At 35.8% G+C, this 19,596-nt stretch overlaps 1 protein-coding gene across 7 annotated transcripts in view; it reads right to left on the bottom strand.

The window, feature by feature from the left end:
- The window catches only part of SNTG1 (syntrophin gamma 1), a 913,627-nt gene that overhangs the window by 217,173 nt on the left and 676,858 nt on the right, over positions 1 to 19,596 (bottom strand). For all 7 annotated transcript variants that reach the window (XM_070076592.1, XM_051843717.2, XM_051843715.2 and 4 more), the window contains 2 exons: positions 15,346 to 15,428; positions 7,689 to 7,819 (listed from right to left, as the gene is read on the bottom strand). In XM_070076592.1, the coding sequence (XP_069932693.1) occupies positions 7,689 to 7,819; positions 15,346 to 15,428 (214 nt within the window). The remainder of the gene's footprint in view (positions 1 to 7,688; positions 7,820 to 15,345; positions 15,429 to 19,596) is intronic.

The following is a 19,596-nucleotide window of genomic DNA, read 5'->3' as shown; positions in this document are numbered from 1 at the left end:
CTAAATCTACTCAGCTCCTAGAGCTAGCCCCAAGTTCACTCCAGTGCCTTGCTTGGATACTGGCTGGTAATCAACCTGCCAGCCATATGAATACTAACAAGGCCTGCTCACAGTGCCTGAAAAGATCATCATGCCAGTCCCTCCTTTGAGAGATGGATAGAGACCTACATACCAGGAAATTCAGTGATCACACAGAGCCTCAGGAATAGACAGGATCCCTGTTATTGCTATCATCACCTACAGTCAATAAAGGCATTTGTAGATTATACTACAGTATCTAACTGAATAAAAAGATATGGTTCTCTACCAAATCAATACTCAGAGGCACATCTCTAGGAAGAAAACCTTCAATAAACAGCAACAACATAAAACATCCATTAGTATAGGAAACAACAGATTTCCCAGATGCACAAAAATCAATGTAAAGACATCAGAAAAATGAGGAAGAAAGGCATATTACTTCTCCAAAAGAACATGATAATTCATTCTGTGGGGAGCAACCCGGAATGGACTGAGTTACTTGAATTAAGACTTATTCTATGCATCTGCTCTCCCACAATATGGCGCTGGGAGAGGAGAAAACAGCTTCTACGCAGCTGCCTCTTGCCAACTTGAGTGCTGACCTCTAGGAGCTGATCCTGCTCCTGATTGGAGGAGAGCAGCGTACTTGGCGTGTGGGCAGCCGAGTTGGGATTGGCGGAGGAGGACTATAAAGGAGGAGAGAGACAGCATGCACCAGGAACATCTAAGGGGAACATCTATCCGAATAACACCTGTGCAGCCCCCGAGAGAGCCGGCCGGCGGTGTGCCGCTCCCCTGCGGAAGTGGGGAAAGTGGCCAGGGGGAACCGCCCTTCCACGGAGGTGGAAGGGACAGTAGCCAACCCGGGAAGAACCAGCAGCAAACCCGGGGAGGGCCAAGCAGACGAAAGAACAGTGCAGGGTCCTGTGTCGCTCCTCCACGAAGAGGGGGAGCGACATAATGGTGCCGTGACTCGGATATGAAGCCTAGGCAGGGCTTAGTGTCGTTCCTCCATGAAGAGGGGGAGCGACACATTCATATTGGATCTTGGAGAAAGAGATATTGATTAAATTCCTATAAAAGAATTCAAAAGTATAGTGGCAAGACTATTCAAAAATACTGAGAGAGTAAAACAAAATTAATAAATCACTACATGACATGGAGAAATTCAGCAAAGTGATAGAGATGCTGAAAATGAGCCACACATGGGGCTGGCGCTGTGGTGCAGCGGGTTAAAGCCCTGGCCTGAAACACTGGCATCCCATAAGGGCACTGGTTCTAGTCCCAGCTGCTCCTCTTCCAATCCAGCTCCCTGCTAATGCACCTGGGAAAGCAGTAGGAGATGGCTTAAGTACTTTGGCCCCTGTACCCACATGGGAGACCCAGAAGAAGCTCCTGGTTCCTGGTTTTGGACTGGTGCAGCTTTGGCCATGGTGGTCATCTGGGGAGTGAACCAGTGGACCTCTCTCTGACTCCACTTCTTTCTGTAACTCCATCTTTCAAATAAATAAAATAAATCTTTTAAAAAAAAGAAAATGAACCATGAAGAAATATTAGCGATGAAGTACTCAGTTAATCAAATGAAAAAGAGTGGAGAGAACAACAGAAGAAAGTGAGGTAAAAGAAAGAAAATACAATCTAGAAAATAGGTCTTTTGACATATCTTAGCCTAGGAAAAATTAGTAAGAATAAGAGTGTTTGGGATCAACACTCAATGCCATCAAACAACCAACTTTACAAGTATGAGTAATACCTGAAGGAACAGAAAATCAGAAAGGCTTGGAAAATGTACTTAATGGAATAATAGAAAATTTCCCTGATTTGGAGAAAGATTATGGATATCCAAATACAGGAAACACACAGAGCCTAAAATAGCCATTATGAAATAAGATTCTTGCCATGTCACATTAGAATCAAACTTTCAAAATTAAAACATGAAAAAGAATATCTTAAAATTTGCAGAAGAAAAGCTCCAAGTCACTTTTAAAGGAATTCCCAAAGATTGACAAGCAGGTTTCTCAACAGAAAAACTACAGGCCAGAGAAAATGTGGAGATATAGTCCAACTTCTAAAACAAAATTGAAATCCCAGCGTATTTTACTCAGAACAGCTTTCATTCATTAATAAAGGTAAAATGAAGAATTTTTCATCATTTGGCCAGCCTTACAGATTATATTTAATTATGTAATACATAGAAGAACAGATAACAGCAACCAGCATCATGAAAGAATGTGAATGTGAAGGCAAAAAACTTCCTAGCTAAAGAACAAAGGAGATTCAAAACAAACAGGAGTATGGAAGGAAAAACAACTGAACCAATTAATTACTTACCAATAGCAACTTTGAATATAAATGATCTAAATTACCCAATTAAAAGATACAACAGTTAATTATTTGCTGCCTACAATGAGCAGAGTTGTTTTTATGTATAGCCCTCTTTTATTCAGTCAAGAAACTATTTTGAAATCTGTGATCTCACAAAACTATTAGTAGAATTACACGCAATGAAGTTCAAGCCTATAGGGAACAACTTAAGAGGAAAATATAGGGATTCATGGAGGACTAATGAACAAATTTAAAATACTTAACATTGTATCACAGATTATTTGCTATTTTACTTTATTTTATTTTATTTAAGGTATATAAATTTCATGCATAGATTTAGGAATATAGTGATATTTCCAACTCTACCCTTCCTCCCATCCATGCCCCAAACCTTCTTCCTCCTCCCTCTCCTATTCCCATTCTCAATTTTTACAAATATTTATTTTAAGTTTACTTTATATTCATAGGATTAATACTACACTAAGTAAAGAGTTCAACAATAGTATGAGGAAAAAAACACGGTTCCTCAACAGAACAAATAAGAGCTGTATACAATCATGGAATCTCAAAATGTCAGTTTCACCAATGAAGGTACACACATACTGAAAGGATGCAAAAAATAAGAATGAGAAAGTTTAGCTATACTCAGACAAGACCAAATAGACAGCAAGAATAGAACTATTCTGAAGGCCAGCCTTGTAGCATAGTGTACTACACTTCTGATCCAGCTCCCTGTTAATAGCCTGGGGAAATCACTGGAAGATGGTCCAAGTGTTTGGGCCCCAGCCACCCACATGGGAGACCTGAAAGAACACCCTGTCTCCTTGTTTCACGCTGCCTGGCCCTGCCATCTCTCTTTATCTCTTCTTCTTTGTAACTTGACTTTCAAACAAATAAACAAATCTTTAAACAAAGTAATAATAAAGCTCTTCAAACAGACATATAAGGTCATTTTGTAAGTAATTAAGAAATGAGCTCAACAAGAATATGTGATTGTATATACAGCCAATGCAAGGGCACAAATTTTGTTTAAAAATTTATTTATTTTATTTGAAAGTCAGAGTTACAGGGAGGCAGAGGCAGAGAAAGAAAGAGGTCTTCTATCTGCTGGTTTACTTCCCAGATGGCCGTAAGGCCGGAGCTGTGCTGATCCAAAGCCAGGAGCCAGGAGCTTCTTCCAGGTCTCCTACATGGGTGCAGGGGCCCAAGGACCTGGATCATCTTCCACTGATTTCCCAAGCCATAGGAGAGAGCTGGATCAGAAGTGGAGCATTTGAAACCTAAACCGGCGCCCATATGGGATGCCGGCACTGCAGGCGGCAGCCTCACCTGCTACACCACAATGCCAGCCCCTAGGGAACCAATTTTTATAACACAAATATTAATATATCTAAAGGAAGATGTAAACTCCTATCCAATAACACTGGGGGATTTTAAAATATATGCTTTCGTCACAGGAGAGATCAATCAGATCAAATAATCAATAAACAAAGCTAATTTATACTCTAAACGAAAAGGATATAATAGAAATATATAGAACATTCCATCCCACAGCAGCAGAATACAAATTATTTTCCTCAGTGCATAGAACATTCTCTAGGTAGACTAAATAGGAGGCCATAAAGCAACTCTCAAAAGATTTAAAATCATATTGTGCTTTTTTTTCTGACCACAATGGAATGGAGATGGAAATTAACAACAAAAGAAACTCCAGAAAATTACAAACACATGAGGACTGAAAAATGTGCTGTCAAATAAACAGTGGATGACTGAAGAAATCAAAAGGGAAATAAAAAAGTTCCTTGAAAGGAATGAAAATGAAAACGCACCATATCAAAACTTACAAGATACAGAAAAGCATGTTAAATAGGAAGCTTATAGCAGTAAGTGCCTGCATCAAATAATTGGAAAGCGCAAATAAATGATATAACACAGCATCTCAAAGATCTGAAAAAAAAAGAACAAAAATCAGAAATTAGTAGAAGGGAACAAATAACACAATCTAAAAATAAATAAAATAGTAAACAAAAGCTATACAAAAGGTTAATGAAATGAAGAATTATGTTTTGTGAAAAAATAGGAAAATTTGATAAACCATTCATCCACCTAATGAATAAATAAAGGGGAACACCAAAATTAATAAAATCAAAGATGAAAATGGAGATGTCAAAATTTATGCCACAGAAATACTTAGACTCATTAGGAGTTATTATAAATATATGTATGCCAACAATTTAGAAAATATAGAAGAAATGGGCAGATTTTTGGGTACCTATAATCTACCCAAATTGAAGCATGAATATCTAGAAAACCTGAATAAACTAATAACTCAGGCTGAGATTGAATCAGTAATAAGGAATGTCCAAACAACAACAGAAAAAGATTGGATGGCTGCTTTATATACTTTCACCAAACTTTTAAGAACTAATATCAGCACTTATAAAACTATTCAAAACAATTGAAAATGGAAGGAACTTTTCCAAACTCCTTCTGTAAGGCCAGCATCACCTTAAGTCCCAATCCAGAAAAAGATTCAACAAAACTAAAACTGTAGACCAATATCCCTGATGAACATAGATGCAAAAATCCTAAACAAAATACTAGCAAATCAAATGCAACAACACATCAAAAAGATGATCTACCCAGACCAAGTCGGATTTTTCGTAGGGATGCAGAGGTGGTTCAACATGTGCAGATCAATAAATGTGATAGATCACATCAGCAAAATAAAGGCTAAAAACCATGGGATTATCTCAATAGAAGCAGAGAAAGCATTTGATAAAATACATCATCCCCTCATATTGAAAACCTTAAAAATTGGATGTATATGAAACATACTTCAACAAAATAAAGGCAATATATGACAAACCCACAGCCAGTATCAAATTGAATGTTGAAAAGCTAGAAGCATTTCCAATAAAATCTGGAACCATACATGGATGCCCACTCCTACCACTATTATTCAGTATATTTCTGGATGTTTTAGCCAGAGTCATGAGAATAATCAAAGGGATACAAATGGGAAAGAGGAAGTGAAATTATCCCCTATTGCAGATAACTTGATCCTTTATATAGGGGAACAAAAAGACTCAATTAAGGGACTGTTAGAACTCATAAATAAGAGAATTTAGCAAAGTTGCAGATACAAAATCAACAACCAAAACTCAATAGCATTCTTATAATCCAAAACTTTTCTTGCTGAGAAAGAATTTATAAATTAGACCTATTCACAATAGCTACAAAATATTTTTAAAATATTAAGATACAATGTATTCTAGTATGTGAAGAATCTTTAGAATGAAAATTACAAAGCATTAATGAAAGAAACAGAAGAAAACATAAAAAATGGAAAAATATTCGATATTCATGGTTAGGAAGTATCAATAGCATCAAAATGTCAATACTGCCCAAAGCAATTTACACAGACTATTCTCAATAAAAATGCCAATACGTTCATCAGAGAAATACAAAATAGAATTCTATAGTTTATATGGAAACATAAAAAGCCCTAAATATCCAAGGCAATCTTTAACTATAAAAAACAAAGTTGGAGGCTTCACACTACTGGATTTTAAGAAATACTTCAGGTCTGTTTTAATCAAAACATCCCAGTACTGGCATAAAATTATTCAAGTAGACAATGGAACAGAATAGAAACTCCAAAAATTAACCCACAATCTACAACGAACTAATCTTTGACAAAAAAAGCTAAAACCATTCCTGGAAAAAGAATAGTCTCTTAAACAATTGGTATTAGAAAAAATAGACTTTCACAGGTAGAAATTTGAAGCCATACTCTTATTTTATACCCTAAACAAAAATCAACTCAAAACTTAAGACCTGTCAAAATCTATCCATTAGATGTAAACATAGGGGAAATGCTGTACATCATTGTGCTAGGCAAAACCTTACAGGATAATATTCCAGAAGCCCAGGAAATAAAAGCAAAAATTGACAAAGTGGACTACATCAAGCTAAAAACCTTCTACACAACAAAGGAAACATTTAACAAACTGGAGAGACAACTGACAGAATAAGATAAAATATTTTCAAGCTATGCATCTGATAAAAGATTAATATCCAGAATATATAAGTGCTCAAGAAATTCAACAAGAAATCAAACAATTCAGTTAAGACATGGGCAAAGGATATGAACAGACATTTTTCAAAAGATGAGAAACAAATGCCCAATAGACATATGAAAAAATGCTCAGGATCATTAGTCACCCAGGAAAGCAAATTAAAGCTACAATGAGGTATCACTTCACTCCAGTTAAAATGGCTATCACCCAGAAATCAAAAAATAACAAATGCTGGCAAGGTTGTGGAGGAAATATACCCTCATACACTGTTAGTGGGAAAATAAATTGGTGCACCATTATATAATAATACAGTATGGAGGGAGAAAACTAAAAATAGATCTATCATATGACTCAACTACCCCACATCTTGTAATATATACAAAGGAAATGAAATTAGCATTTGAAACATAACTGCACTCCATGTTTATAGCAGCATAGCAAAAATAGGGAATCAACCTAGATAGTCACCAACCGATGCTTTATAAGGAAAATATGGTATATTGCTCAGTCATACAAAAAAATGAAATCCTGACATTTGCAAGAAAATGGATGGAACTGGGGATCATTATTCTAAGTGAAATAAGACAGACTCGGAAAGGCAAACATCACATATTTCCTCTTATTTATGGAATTTATTTATATAGAGAGTATAAGAATTGTATGGATGTCATATGATTTAGTATGTAGTTATAAATACTGAATCATTCCATATTAAATACAATATACCACTTTTTTCCCACATTATGATCATTGTCATGAATCTCTCACTTTTTAATACTAATCTCTTATATATATATATATATGTTTGTGTGTGTAAATATATATATAATATAGATTTGATGTGAATATGACATCATGTTAAAACTCATGAAAAACTAGAAGTATCATTATAATTTAAAAATGAAAATATAAATAAATGATGATAAGCAACTTCATGGCAAATCTTGCAATTTAAATGAACCATACAACTTCTTTGACAAAAACAAAAAACAAACTAATCTAAGCAAAGTTATAAAATCACAATAAAACTCTATCTCATAGACCTGGAATCCGATACAAGACAGTAGTCAGAGAGTCACAACTTTAACTTGGGTTTTTGTCATCACATTCATAAATGTTTTAATGGGATATATTATGGCGGTTTTGCACATCGTCTTTTCACTACCAGAAACATGCTGAAAATAAGAAATCCTAAAGTATATCAGAGCAGAATTCTGAGTTGCATCACCGCCAAATCAGAACTCGGAAGTTTGAACTCACCGACTCACGTCTGTCCCGGGCACGTACTGAGAGAAGCGTGAGTGAAGCAGAGGAATCAGCCTGAGGTCGCACCACCGCTTCTCCCATCTGGAGCCTGGAGATGTAGGCCACGAGGAACACGACAAGGTGTCCTGGAAAGAGCACAGGCCTTCAGAATTGCATTTGCCTACCGCACTTGAGTCCCTGCATCACAAACCATGTTCATTTTGTGGAGCTTTAACCCTAAGTGATCAAAAAGCTACCCTACTCATTGACTCTCAAATTACACTTGTTGATGTCGTTATTAGTGGAACCCTATAAGAAGGAATAATCATGGAAATGAATTCTAGTAGAAATATAGGGGGAAGAAATTAGGTACAGAGAAGGAAGGGGAGAAGCGATAAAGAGAGCTAATTTCATCCCAATATGAGAACGATGGGATTGGGACAAAACTGTAGCTGCAATGAACCAGTAAGTGATAAACATGGAAATAAGCAATAATGTTGCAGAATTCCCGACTAAACCTGGATCCGTTCGCCCTTGTACAGCAAGTCAATCACCAACAGCAGGATGTTGGAAGACAGTAAGGGTAGACAGCTATTGTTTAATTCTCCGACTCTCTGAGGGATTTCGGGCAAGAATCTAAAGATTGGAGTTGCGATTGAACCCCGTGTGATTAGCTCATGTGAGGGTCTCTGGTTGGTCCACAGTGCTCTTAGCCTTCCTTTGACTGGTCACAAACAGTCCCTCTGCATATTCTTTTGGGACTGAGAAGTAGGTGCCCATCTGTTTTCAGCCTAAGAGTAGACTGGGACTTAACTCTGTTTGATCAGGACCCTGTAAGTTCCCAGGAATCTCAGAACAGTGTCCAGAACCAGGATATTAGCAGTGGAGGTGACAACTGAATTCTGAGTCTGTGTGATGCTGGGCCATGTTTCTTGGTTTTACTTTTTTTTAACAGGCAGAGTGGACAGTGAGAGAGAAAGACAGAGAGAAAGGTCTTCCTTTTGCCGTTGGTTCACCCTCCAATGGCCGCCATGGCTGGCGCGCTGCGGCCGGCACACCGCACTGATCCGAAGGCAGGAGCCAGGTGCTTCTCCTGGTCTCCCATGCGGGTGCAGGGCCCAAGTACTTGGGCCATCCTCCACTGCCTTCCTGGGCCACAGCAGAGAGCTGGCCTGGAGGAGGTGCAACCGGGAAAGAATCCGGCGCCCTGACCGGGACTAGAACCTGGTGTGCCGGTGCCGCAAGGCAGAGGATTAGCCTATTGAGCTGCGGTGCCGGCCTTGGTCTTACTCTTATGCCACTTCCTTAACTTAGTGAGTTAGTCTTCAGCAGGGATTGACTTGCAATCATCAATGTGAAGAGAACAAGCTGAGAAAAATTGGGGTGTGATAAAGCCCACGTCAATGTCACCAGGAATAGGCGTTCAATTTCAGTAGTTCATTCATTTAGCTAAGACTTTCTAGGGAACTTTTAGTGCTTAGCACCATTATAAGTGCTTGTGATTTATCAGTTACTTGCAAATGTTTTAAACAGAATGAGCATTCATATATATAATTCTTTCAAAATAACACTCAAGAGGCTGGTGCTATGGTGTACTAGGTTAGCTTCCCCGTGTGACACCGGCATTCCATGTAGGTGCTGGTTCCTGTCCCAGCTGCTCCTATTCCAGTTCAGTAATCAGTTAATAGCAGTGGAATATGGCCCAAGTGCTTGGATCCCTGTACCCACATGGGAGAACTGGAAGAAGTTCCTGGCTCCTGGCTTCAGATCAGCTCAGCTCCAGCCATTGTGACCATTTGGAGAGTGAAGAAGACATTTATTTCTGTCTGTAACTTTACCTCTCAAATAAATAAGTAAAAGCTTAAAAAAGAATCACTCAAGGAAACCTTTGCTTGGTATTTGGATTTTGTGACATAGTCTTGCAATGTTTTAATGCCAAATCAATGCAGTAACTACTGCTGCTTTAAAATTACAAATATTTTGTGTAGTGTGAGAAGTCCAATCTCCCTGTTTGTAGAACAGATGTATCTTTGAATAGAAACTAGTAGTTTAGTTTCAGTAATGTTCCATTATTTCAGCTGCACTTGAATTTCTCTGCCACACGAGCACATGGAGAAAGGTTAATCTTTAAGATGGCAGGAGTGGCAAGTGGGCCAGGTCAATTTGACTTAACACTGTCTCCTCTTCATTCGCTACATTCTGAATGGTGATGCTATCAGGAGATTCACTTTCAGTCTAGATATTTAAAGTGTTAATCTAATATTAAGAAGCATTTCTCTCAGGTGTTATTCTGTTTAAAACTGTTTAGGAACCAAACAGCATTATTTGCAATTAAAGCAGAATGCTGCTTAATGTCCTTAGATGTGTTATCACAGATGGTTAAGATAAGAATGTTCTAAGTCCGTGAAGAGGTTTAGAATACCTGGAAAGTTCAAAGGCCAAGATGGCTCATAGCTGTGCCCTGTTGGTGACCCCAGCCTCTGAGACATCTCTCCTCTCATGCAAGGCAGTTGTTTTGAATACTTATCCAGGATTAAAAGGCACACACAAAAGTTTCTTGTTCAACTTTCTACTGACCACGTGTCGGATATCGTAAGTGGGCAGCAGCACATGGTGCAGGGTTTGCTTGGTGGCAGAATAAGATGGTGAGGGCTCAGCTTGGGTTCTGAATCAGACTAGGTTTGAATCTTAACCTCCCAACTGACTAGTTCATTAACCTAGCAACAGGTTATTTAAAATCTTTGTGTCTTACTGGGCCTCTCTCCAAAGTAGGGATATTAATAGAAACAATTTGTAAGATTTTAGCAAGAAATAAATGAGGAAGCGCTTAGAGTATAGCCCAGGACTGAACTTCATGCTATTTTCAATATGTCTAAAAAGCTAATGGAAATTTTACATCTACTCATCACAGCAGGCTGATTGGAAGCAGTGCTGGGTAGCTGTAACTAAAAAAAAAAAAAAAAAAAAAAAAGTAATGCATTTTTTAAAAAATGTAATGAGTTATATAATGGATAAAATTATTTCTAAGCTCAAGGCATCCAGGAACAACATCCTTAATGGTTCTGGGAATACTATAGCTGCTACTATACTGCCTTGAAGAGTCACCTGTAATAAATGTTTCACACGCATTACTAAAACCTCTTACATCATCTTTGAAAGACAAAGTTTTGACTCTGTTCTTCTTACAAAGAAAAAAGCAAAGGATATGTTTTAGAAGCATCAAATTTTTGCTTTCCACACTTTTTACAGGAAGACATATGGGGAACAATGGTACCATGCTGATGTGGATAAACAGGTTTCTATGGCCAGGCAAGAAGTGTCCACAGAGATTGTCCATCTGCCAGGTCTCAGCAAGCTCACCTATCTTCCTTTAATGTTTCTTCCTTAAAAGAAATGAGTACAACTTCGGCAGTTGCACTAATTATAGTTGATGTACTTTAGAACTGTCATTTATTATGCAGGAATACTTTAAAGGTTCTTTATTCTTATATTAATTATGAAAATAAAATGTAAATTTATTTTCTAGTCTTTTACTGTAACAGTAGTCAAGTAGAATTGTATATAAAGTGATCTGGGAACACACTCATTTCATGATTTTTGAATCATGACTATTTTTCAAGTGGTTTACTCTAAAAGGCTAAGAATATTATTTCTCAACATATTAATAATATAAATGGGAAAAGCAGCATTTCTGACTCTTCTTTAAAATAAAATCTTTTTCCCAAACTTAACAAATGTCACACAATAACCTTAAGAGCAATTTTCTCACCAAAATAGAATTGCAGCTGGGCAAAATGCTCATCCAGATTGTGTGAAGGGGTTGGCATAGAAAGCATTGATTAGAGGTGTACTGTGAACAAAACTTTCTCAGAGTTTGGTCTGTTGATCATTTGAATCAGTCTCATGGTGAGCACAAAACCCATATCTTTCCTCCATCTCTAGGAATGAGAGAATCATGGGGTATGGACTGAGTCTCAGGGGTCTGCATTTTGAGTGGCAAAGCATATGGATGGACTCTTGTTTGCCTTAGATTTGGCAACCTCAAGTAATTAGGAAGACTGAGTTATAATTTTATGCAAGACAGTAGTGTGATGTTAACATAGCGTAAGACTTTCACTTTTATTTAAATTCTGCCTTCAAGAGACAGTCTATTTCAGAAAACTGTAATAGTGAATATTTATTTAAAAGTTGCTTCCAATATGAATTTAAGCATAAGTATTATAAAAATAGAGTTCCTAGTTGGGGGAAAGGATTGAGCCTTTAGACACATCACAGAATCAAATGTGTCTCTTAAGGAGACTGAGTGCAGTATGCAAACCTTCAGTTGAAAATGTGCATCGCACCAGGCACATTCACAGAAGGATCTAGGGTTCACCGAGAGTTCATGATGGGTCAGAAGAAACAAAGTGGTCCTTGCTCCTTGTGCTGTAACTCCCTCTGTAGAGTCTCCATTCCTGCATCAAAGTTTACTGAACTCATGGAAGAGAAACATGGAAGGACACAGCCTGCCAGTCTGTGTAACCAAGTTGGGATTAAGGATAACGTTCCCATGGGCAACAGAGCACAGGTTTGGTTTTGCTTCAACTCTCGGAATTCAGAGAAGCAGATGCTGAAGGCATTAGGACACAGATGACCATTGCTCTTTATCTGCTTCTATTAAAGTTGGTTTTCTGCATTTGTCTACAGACCTGGAAATTAAACCATTTGGGCCAGGAACCATAATTAACTGTTCCCCAAAGTATCTGTAAAGAGTGTTTCCACAGAGTAGGTTCTCAGAATAAATGCATAAAATTGATATGCATTGAAATTACTTCTTTTATTATGCATTTACATATGCCTGAATTATGTTCTCTAAAACATCATCATCAGTAGTGTAAATTTCCTGACACCAAATTATCTTCAAATAAAAAGAATGTGCAGTCCTAATGCTAAACTTGGAAATCAAACTCGCCTCTTAGAAATGGAAAAATGTCTGCTCTCTGTGAATGAGATCCCCGTGGAAAGAATGGACCATCAAAGAAGAGGTACCTTTTTCTGAAGGGAGGAGAGAACTTCCACTTTGACTACGTCCTTGTCTAAATAAGATCAGAGTTGGTGAACTCAAGAGGCTTCCATAGCCTTGGCAGCTCATGACAAGAGCCTCAGGTGATAACTGACATCATAAGTAAGAGTGTCAATTGTTAAATCAACAACAGGAGTCACTGTGCACTTACTCCCCATGTAGGATCTCTGTCCTTAATGTGTTGTACTATGCGAATTAATGGTAAAACTACTACTCAAACAGTACTTTATACTTTGTGTGTCTGTGTGGGTGCAGGCTGTTGAAATCTTTACTTAGTATATACTAAGTTGATCTTCTGAATATAAAGATAATTGAAAATGAATCTTGATGTGAATGGGATAGGAGAGGAAGTGGGAGATGGATGGTTGTGGGTGGGAGGGAGGTTATGGGGGGAAAAGCTGCTAAAATCCAAAAGTTGTAGTTTGGAAATTTATATTTATTAAATAAAAGTTGAAAATAAATAAGTTAAAAAAAATTGAAAGATGTAACTCCAGTAAGAAAAAAAAAACTATCACAATTTTTTCTTTACATTTTATACTACTAATTCATTCTAAACCGAGTTATAGAATAAGGGAGTAGTTTTTTCCTATAATTATAGTTTCTAAAGGACCCCATTTTTCCAAAGATGTTTTCTTAGGTCAATGGAATGAGTTAAAAGCAAATCTGTCCTGAACTTCTTTACATCTTATTATAAAGGAGCTCAAAGGTATTAGACAAAAACTAGAAAAATAACATTACCAAATGCTTTCTCCCACACAGAGGTAAAATAGCTCTTGTTTCTCTCTTAAGAGCAGAGCTGAGATGGAGATTCTTGTGTGAGTATTTTAGGGGGGGAAAGTCCTTAGCAGGAACTGGTGAGCACAAAGAGAAGCAGAGCATGAGGGGATGAATGCTCTGGTCACAGGTGTGGCTTGGTGAGGGAAGGGTTCTATCTCATTGGCTGAGGAGGGGCTGACCTCTGCTCCCTATCACTAAATCACACCACCTGATTATGGGAGACAAGCAAGGGGGCTGACTGCTGAAAAGAAGAGTCAGCTGGGAGTGGGGCAGCTGAAATGTGCAGCATCTAGGGGCAGAAAAAGGGATTGGATAGATAAGCACTGAAAGTATTGAGAACTTCAGCATTGGGAGGACAGAAGGTGAGCAAAGCAAATGTAAAGTTAGAAGGCTCAAAAGTCATTGTATTCTTAGAATTGTTTCCAAAAACTGCATGGAATCTGTTCTCTTTGTATTAATGTAACATCAACATGAGAATTGTTAAGAACCCTGTCACAATTATTCTCATGCATTTGCTGCGACCCCGAGAATCTAATGTATTAATAAATTCCTTTTTAAAAAGGTAAAAATATGAGTTATCAACTGTAAGATGTCTGTGGAATTGAAAAAGGGGCTAAAGGGAACACAGAATAGACACACTCATTTTCTCAGTGAGCAGCAATGTTTTCAGCCATTCAGATTTTATTGTCTTAGGATTATTGTATTCCAAATATCTATTATGTGAAAGTTACAGCTGTGGCAAGAGAAATTAGAGAAGAGGCCAGATGAAATATATCCAGATGAAGTACCCTTTTAGAAAGTACCCTTACAAATGTTCCTTTTTGTGAAACTAACCCAGGGACCTGAGGCACTCGGATAAGGCTCAACACTGAAATTGTGTGCAGTGAAGGCCACTCAGACACACAGGTGCTCAGAAGGAGTGCTTTGAAGTACAATGTCAGAATCAGGGCAAGCACCTTGAGTGAAGGATGCAGCCTCTGAGTCAGAAGCAGCAGCTGTGTGCCTTGTGTTTCCTAATGTGTGGAATGGAAAAGTAAAATCCTGCTTCATCAAAGTCCTGCTGGGCCCCATGTTTGTGAGTGCAGGGGACAATTATTAGGACTACAGGCTACCAGAAAGAATTACTTCATATTTAGAATGTGTGAATTTTTATATTTGTAATATAAATATATTATATTTAGAAAACCAATTTATTAAATATAAATATATAATAGAACATGTGAGGAGCAGAGTCTAAGAAATTTCAAAAATATTTAAAAGTATATTTATAAAAGCCTTACTGATTCAAAAATAAAAAAGCAAAAAAAAATTGTATAAATGTCTATAAAATAAATGTTAGCAACCTTGTGTTAAATACTATTTTGACAATCATTGTACTTTAATATAATGTGTAGATATAATTTTTTGTCTGTGGTAATTCCCTGGTCTACATAAAAACTGCTAAAAAATCCTAACAAATTGTAAATTAGTCTCTTTTAGCTAAATAATTTCAAAAGGAAAACAATTAAGAATCATGTTAAATAACTTATAACATGAAATTTTACACTATGCAATATTCCAAAATGATTGTATAATGTTCCATATGACCTCTCCCTCTTTACAGCTTGCATGGGTCTTAATAAACACAGATGTGACAGGAGAAAAATGGCATAAAAAAACTGACCTACTTATTTCTCCTTCCTGGCTTTTCACAATAGTTACAGGATGAAGAACCAAGGACCTCATCAGATAAATCAGAATCAATGACAATTTTGCAAACTATACAAATATATTCTACTTGGATTTTCTTTTCATAATTTCCTTATTGATAAGAACTATGCTCAAGTCTCTTACTGTATTGTTGGGGTGGTAGTTGAGGTGCAAGCCACTGTCACACAGAGGAGAGGAGGTGCCACTGCTCTGGTCACTTGGAGCACCTGCAGGAGACAACAGCACAGAATCCAGGAGGTTAGAATGTCCTTCTAGACTGACACTTCTCACAATGAATTGCTGAGTATACTCAACAATAGCAAGTACATTAGAAACTAAACTGAAATTGCATTCCTTTAGACCTAAGCCAAACTTTTGTGAGTAAGCTAAGTGACTATACATATCAAGGCACTAAACAGAACTCACGAATATTTATCTTTAATTTCATCAACATTAAGATTTTAAAAACAGAAACATGCAACCTTTTGAAAATGTTATTTTGTTTCAGTTTTCAAAGTGATATACACTTATAAAATAATCATGACGTGTGAGATTTTGTTTAGCTACACAGTTCATATATTAATCTATTGGAAATCTTATACTTAGCAATTGTAGTTTTCCATGGTACAAAATATTTGTATGTGTTCTGTCTTTGTAAGTGCTCTAAGCATCTATTCAAGTACCCTCACAGAAGTTCTCTTATTTTTTGAATCGCAATCACAAAAATTCATAGTAGATCCTCATGATAAATCTATTAATATCCAATTTAAAAAGATGTATAATGTACGTTTCAAAGTTTTGTTTTTGTCCGACATGACAAATTTAATAACTATTAAAAATGGGACTATAAAATGTATTCTTTAACTCTGATAACTTTTTTTAAATATTTAATTTATTTATTTGAAAGACAGAGTTAGAGAGAGAGGTAGAGACAAGAGAGAGGTCTTCCATCCACTGGTTCACTCCCCCAGATGGCCGCAATGGCCGGAGCTGTGCCAATCCAAAGCCAGGAGCCAGGAGATTCTTCCAGGTCTCCCAAGTGGGTGCAGGGGCCCAAGGACTTGGGCCATCTTCTTCTGTTTTCCCAGGCCTTAGCTGAAAGCTGGATTGGAAGAGGAGGAGCCAAGACTAGAACCGGTGCCCGTATGGAATGCTGGCATTGCAGGCCAGGGCTTTAACCTGCTATGGCACAGCGCCGGGCCCCTAACTCTGATAATTTGCTTTTTATAGATATTAATTTCTTTGGAGTTTCTAATATGGATAAATAAGTTATATAAGTGTAATTAACTCTGAATTATTATTTGAAATATTATACTTAAATTAAAGTATCATAAGTGATAGGTAATACTCCTAACAAAAAAATCCATGTGCTCATAAATATAAATCTTTGTTCTCTTTTTTTTATGAACCTAAAATTCTGTAGTATATGAAAAGTAAATGAAGAAAATGTATTAGACATTCTTCTTACACTGACCTAGACTTAGTTTCTCTACTCTTAAAAATTAAGGATTTCACACTTTATTTTGCCTACTTTTTCTTGTAATGTTTATCTGAATTTCTCCTTTGTGAAATGATCATTTAATACATATACATAATACCTTAAACATATCCATTTTAACTGAATAAATAAAAACAGAATATAACAAATTCTCCAAATGCATTTTAAGCACTCATGTTTCAAATAATACAAAAAAAAAAAAAGAAGATAAGTACAAATGCAATGATGGATTCTTGCATCCTAAGAAGTTAGTAATGGAAGAGGAAATTAAGATGAAACAGATTGCAAAGAATAATAAGATTACAAGTGGAAAGGAATGAAATAGAAAGCATAAATAACAGAAAAATTAACTAAGGCGATAATGAGCTTTTGCAAAGATGAATAAAATATATATGCCCATATCAAGAATGATTTAGATAAAAGTGAAAAAAATACAAAATTTCCAATATCAAGAATGAAAAAGGTCATCGCTGAAAGCTAAAATATATTAAAAGCAATAATGGAAGAATATGAATGAAGTACTTTGTGCACATCAGATAAATTAGTAGCTCAATGGAGATAAATACAATATAAGGAAAATTTATAAGAGAAGAAAGAGACTATAAGAAGAGTCCTACATTCTATTAAGAGATAAAATTATACAAGAGAAAAATTATAATTCTAACCTCTGATTACTTTCCTTATTAGTTTATTTCATCATTTAAGATAAAGACGCTATTACGCTTATTAGATTCTATGTGGAAAAAGGGTGTTACCCCACCACAACTTCTGTGACAATATGATAAAAGTGATATCAAAGCCCCATTATACATTATGAGAAAAGGAAACTACAAAATGTGTTCTTTGTAACATAGATAAGAAAAATAAAAGCCTTAATAATATACTGGCCAATTGAATTCAATAAAATATAAAAACCTATCACTTTGTGATGAAGTAAAGTTTATATTAAGAACACAAGTTTAGTTTGATATTCAAAATCAATTTTTAAAAATTACCATATCAACAAACTAAAGAAAGAATCCATAATATCCCAAAGGATGCACAAACATATTATAGGAAATTCAGCATCAACTTATGTTAAGAAAATATCTTCAGTATTGTAGGAATAGGAGGCACATCTTCAAAATGACAACAGGCGTCTGGGAACACCTATAGCTAACTCATAATTAATTATGAAAGAGTGGGCATGTCCTCTCTGACACCAAGAACAAAAATGTCTTCTCTTAATTTTATTCAACATTTCACTAGAGGTCCTAGCTATTGTAACTGGCAAGAAAAGGGGGTTAAAGAAGGATAGACAGGAAAAAAAATTAAAATTTCCTATTTATTAATCACATAATTGTATGTGGAAAATGTGAATGATACACAAAAATGTCATACTAGAATTAGTGAAAAATAAGGCATGTTATAGCATGTTTAAATATGAAAAATAATATGTATACATATTTATTATTAATAGACAACTGGACAGATATTTTACAATGGAATTTAAAAACATAAAATATACAGAAATAATGTTAAAGTTACAGAAGTCATTACCATTGAAAACACTAAAATATTACTGAGGAAAATAAAAATATAAATAAATAGATAGGTATTGACAAAATATATAGTTTTTGATGAGTAATTCTCCATATTACCTATAAATCCAGTTTAATCCTATTCAAAATCCAAGTAAGATTTTTATATAAATTGGCATGCTAGTTTTAAAATGCACACAATTAAAAAAACCTAAACAAAATGTATACAATAATGCAGGATCTAGAATAGCCAAACAATATTGAAAAGTTGCAAAGTTGAAGTATGTATTCTAGGAAACATTAAAATCTTACAGTACTTAAAGATTTGGCATTGATGAAAAATAAATTCATAAACTAACAGAAATAAGAAAGTGTCCAGAAGTGGAGCCAAGTATGGATGATCAAATTATAATAGGAGAAAAATAAATAAATAAAATGAGTTAGTAGTAATAAAGCAAAATGTTCAATGTAAAATGTGCAAATGAACTCATCTGACATTTCTTAAAAGAAAACATACAAATTGCCAATAAGTAGATGAAAAAGATTCTCAACATAATAATAAGGGGAATGTAAACCAAAATCCTCAATGAGATATCAACTCATCTTCCTATAGAAGCTATTATAAAAACAGACACAAGTGTTACCAAGAAAGTAGAGAAAGGAGAATTCTTATATACTATTAATCCAAATATCATTTGGAAAAGACATTATGGAGAACAGTACTTAAAAACTAAAAATAGGTCTACATGATCCAGCAATCCCAATCCTGGATGTACTTCCAAAGAAATCAAATCATTATGCTAAAGAGATACCTTCACTCCCACGGTCATTATGGATGAAAGGATACAGAAATGTGGTATATACACACAATGGGATATTGTTCATCCATTAAAAGAATGAAATTCTGTGACTTATGGTATAGTCGGGAGATCAATATTCTAAGTGTAATAAACCAGATACATGAAGTCAAATACTGCACATTCTCATTCACACATTAATACTAAAAAGTTAATGTCATAGCAGTAGAGAGTAGAATATTGGTTATGATATTCTGGAAAGGAGAGAGAAGGGTTGGTTAATGGGTATAAAAATATAATTGAGATAATTATGTTTAGGTGAATATTAATTTATCATCTATCAGCATAGGTGCAAGAGGAGACTTTGAATGTTACCAACACTATGAAAGGATAACAGCATGAGGTGATTGAAATGTTAATTACACTAATTTTATCATTTCACCTTGTATAAATGTACTGAATCTTCACACTGTAGCTCATGACTATTTATAATTATTATGTGTTAATAAAATAATTATTAGAGGTAGACATTCAGCCTGGTGGCTAAGCGACGTTCACACCAGTGTAACTAGGTTTGCGA

The sequence above is a fragment of the Oryctolagus cuniculus genome, chromosome 6 (assembly GCF_964237555.1).
Source record: "Oryctolagus cuniculus chromosome 6, mOryCun1.1, whole genome shotgun sequence".
NCBI lineage: Eukaryota > Metazoa > Chordata > Mammalia > Lagomorpha > Leporidae > Oryctolagus > Oryctolagus cuniculus.
This window is presented reverse-complemented; position numbering and strand designations above follow the sequence as displayed.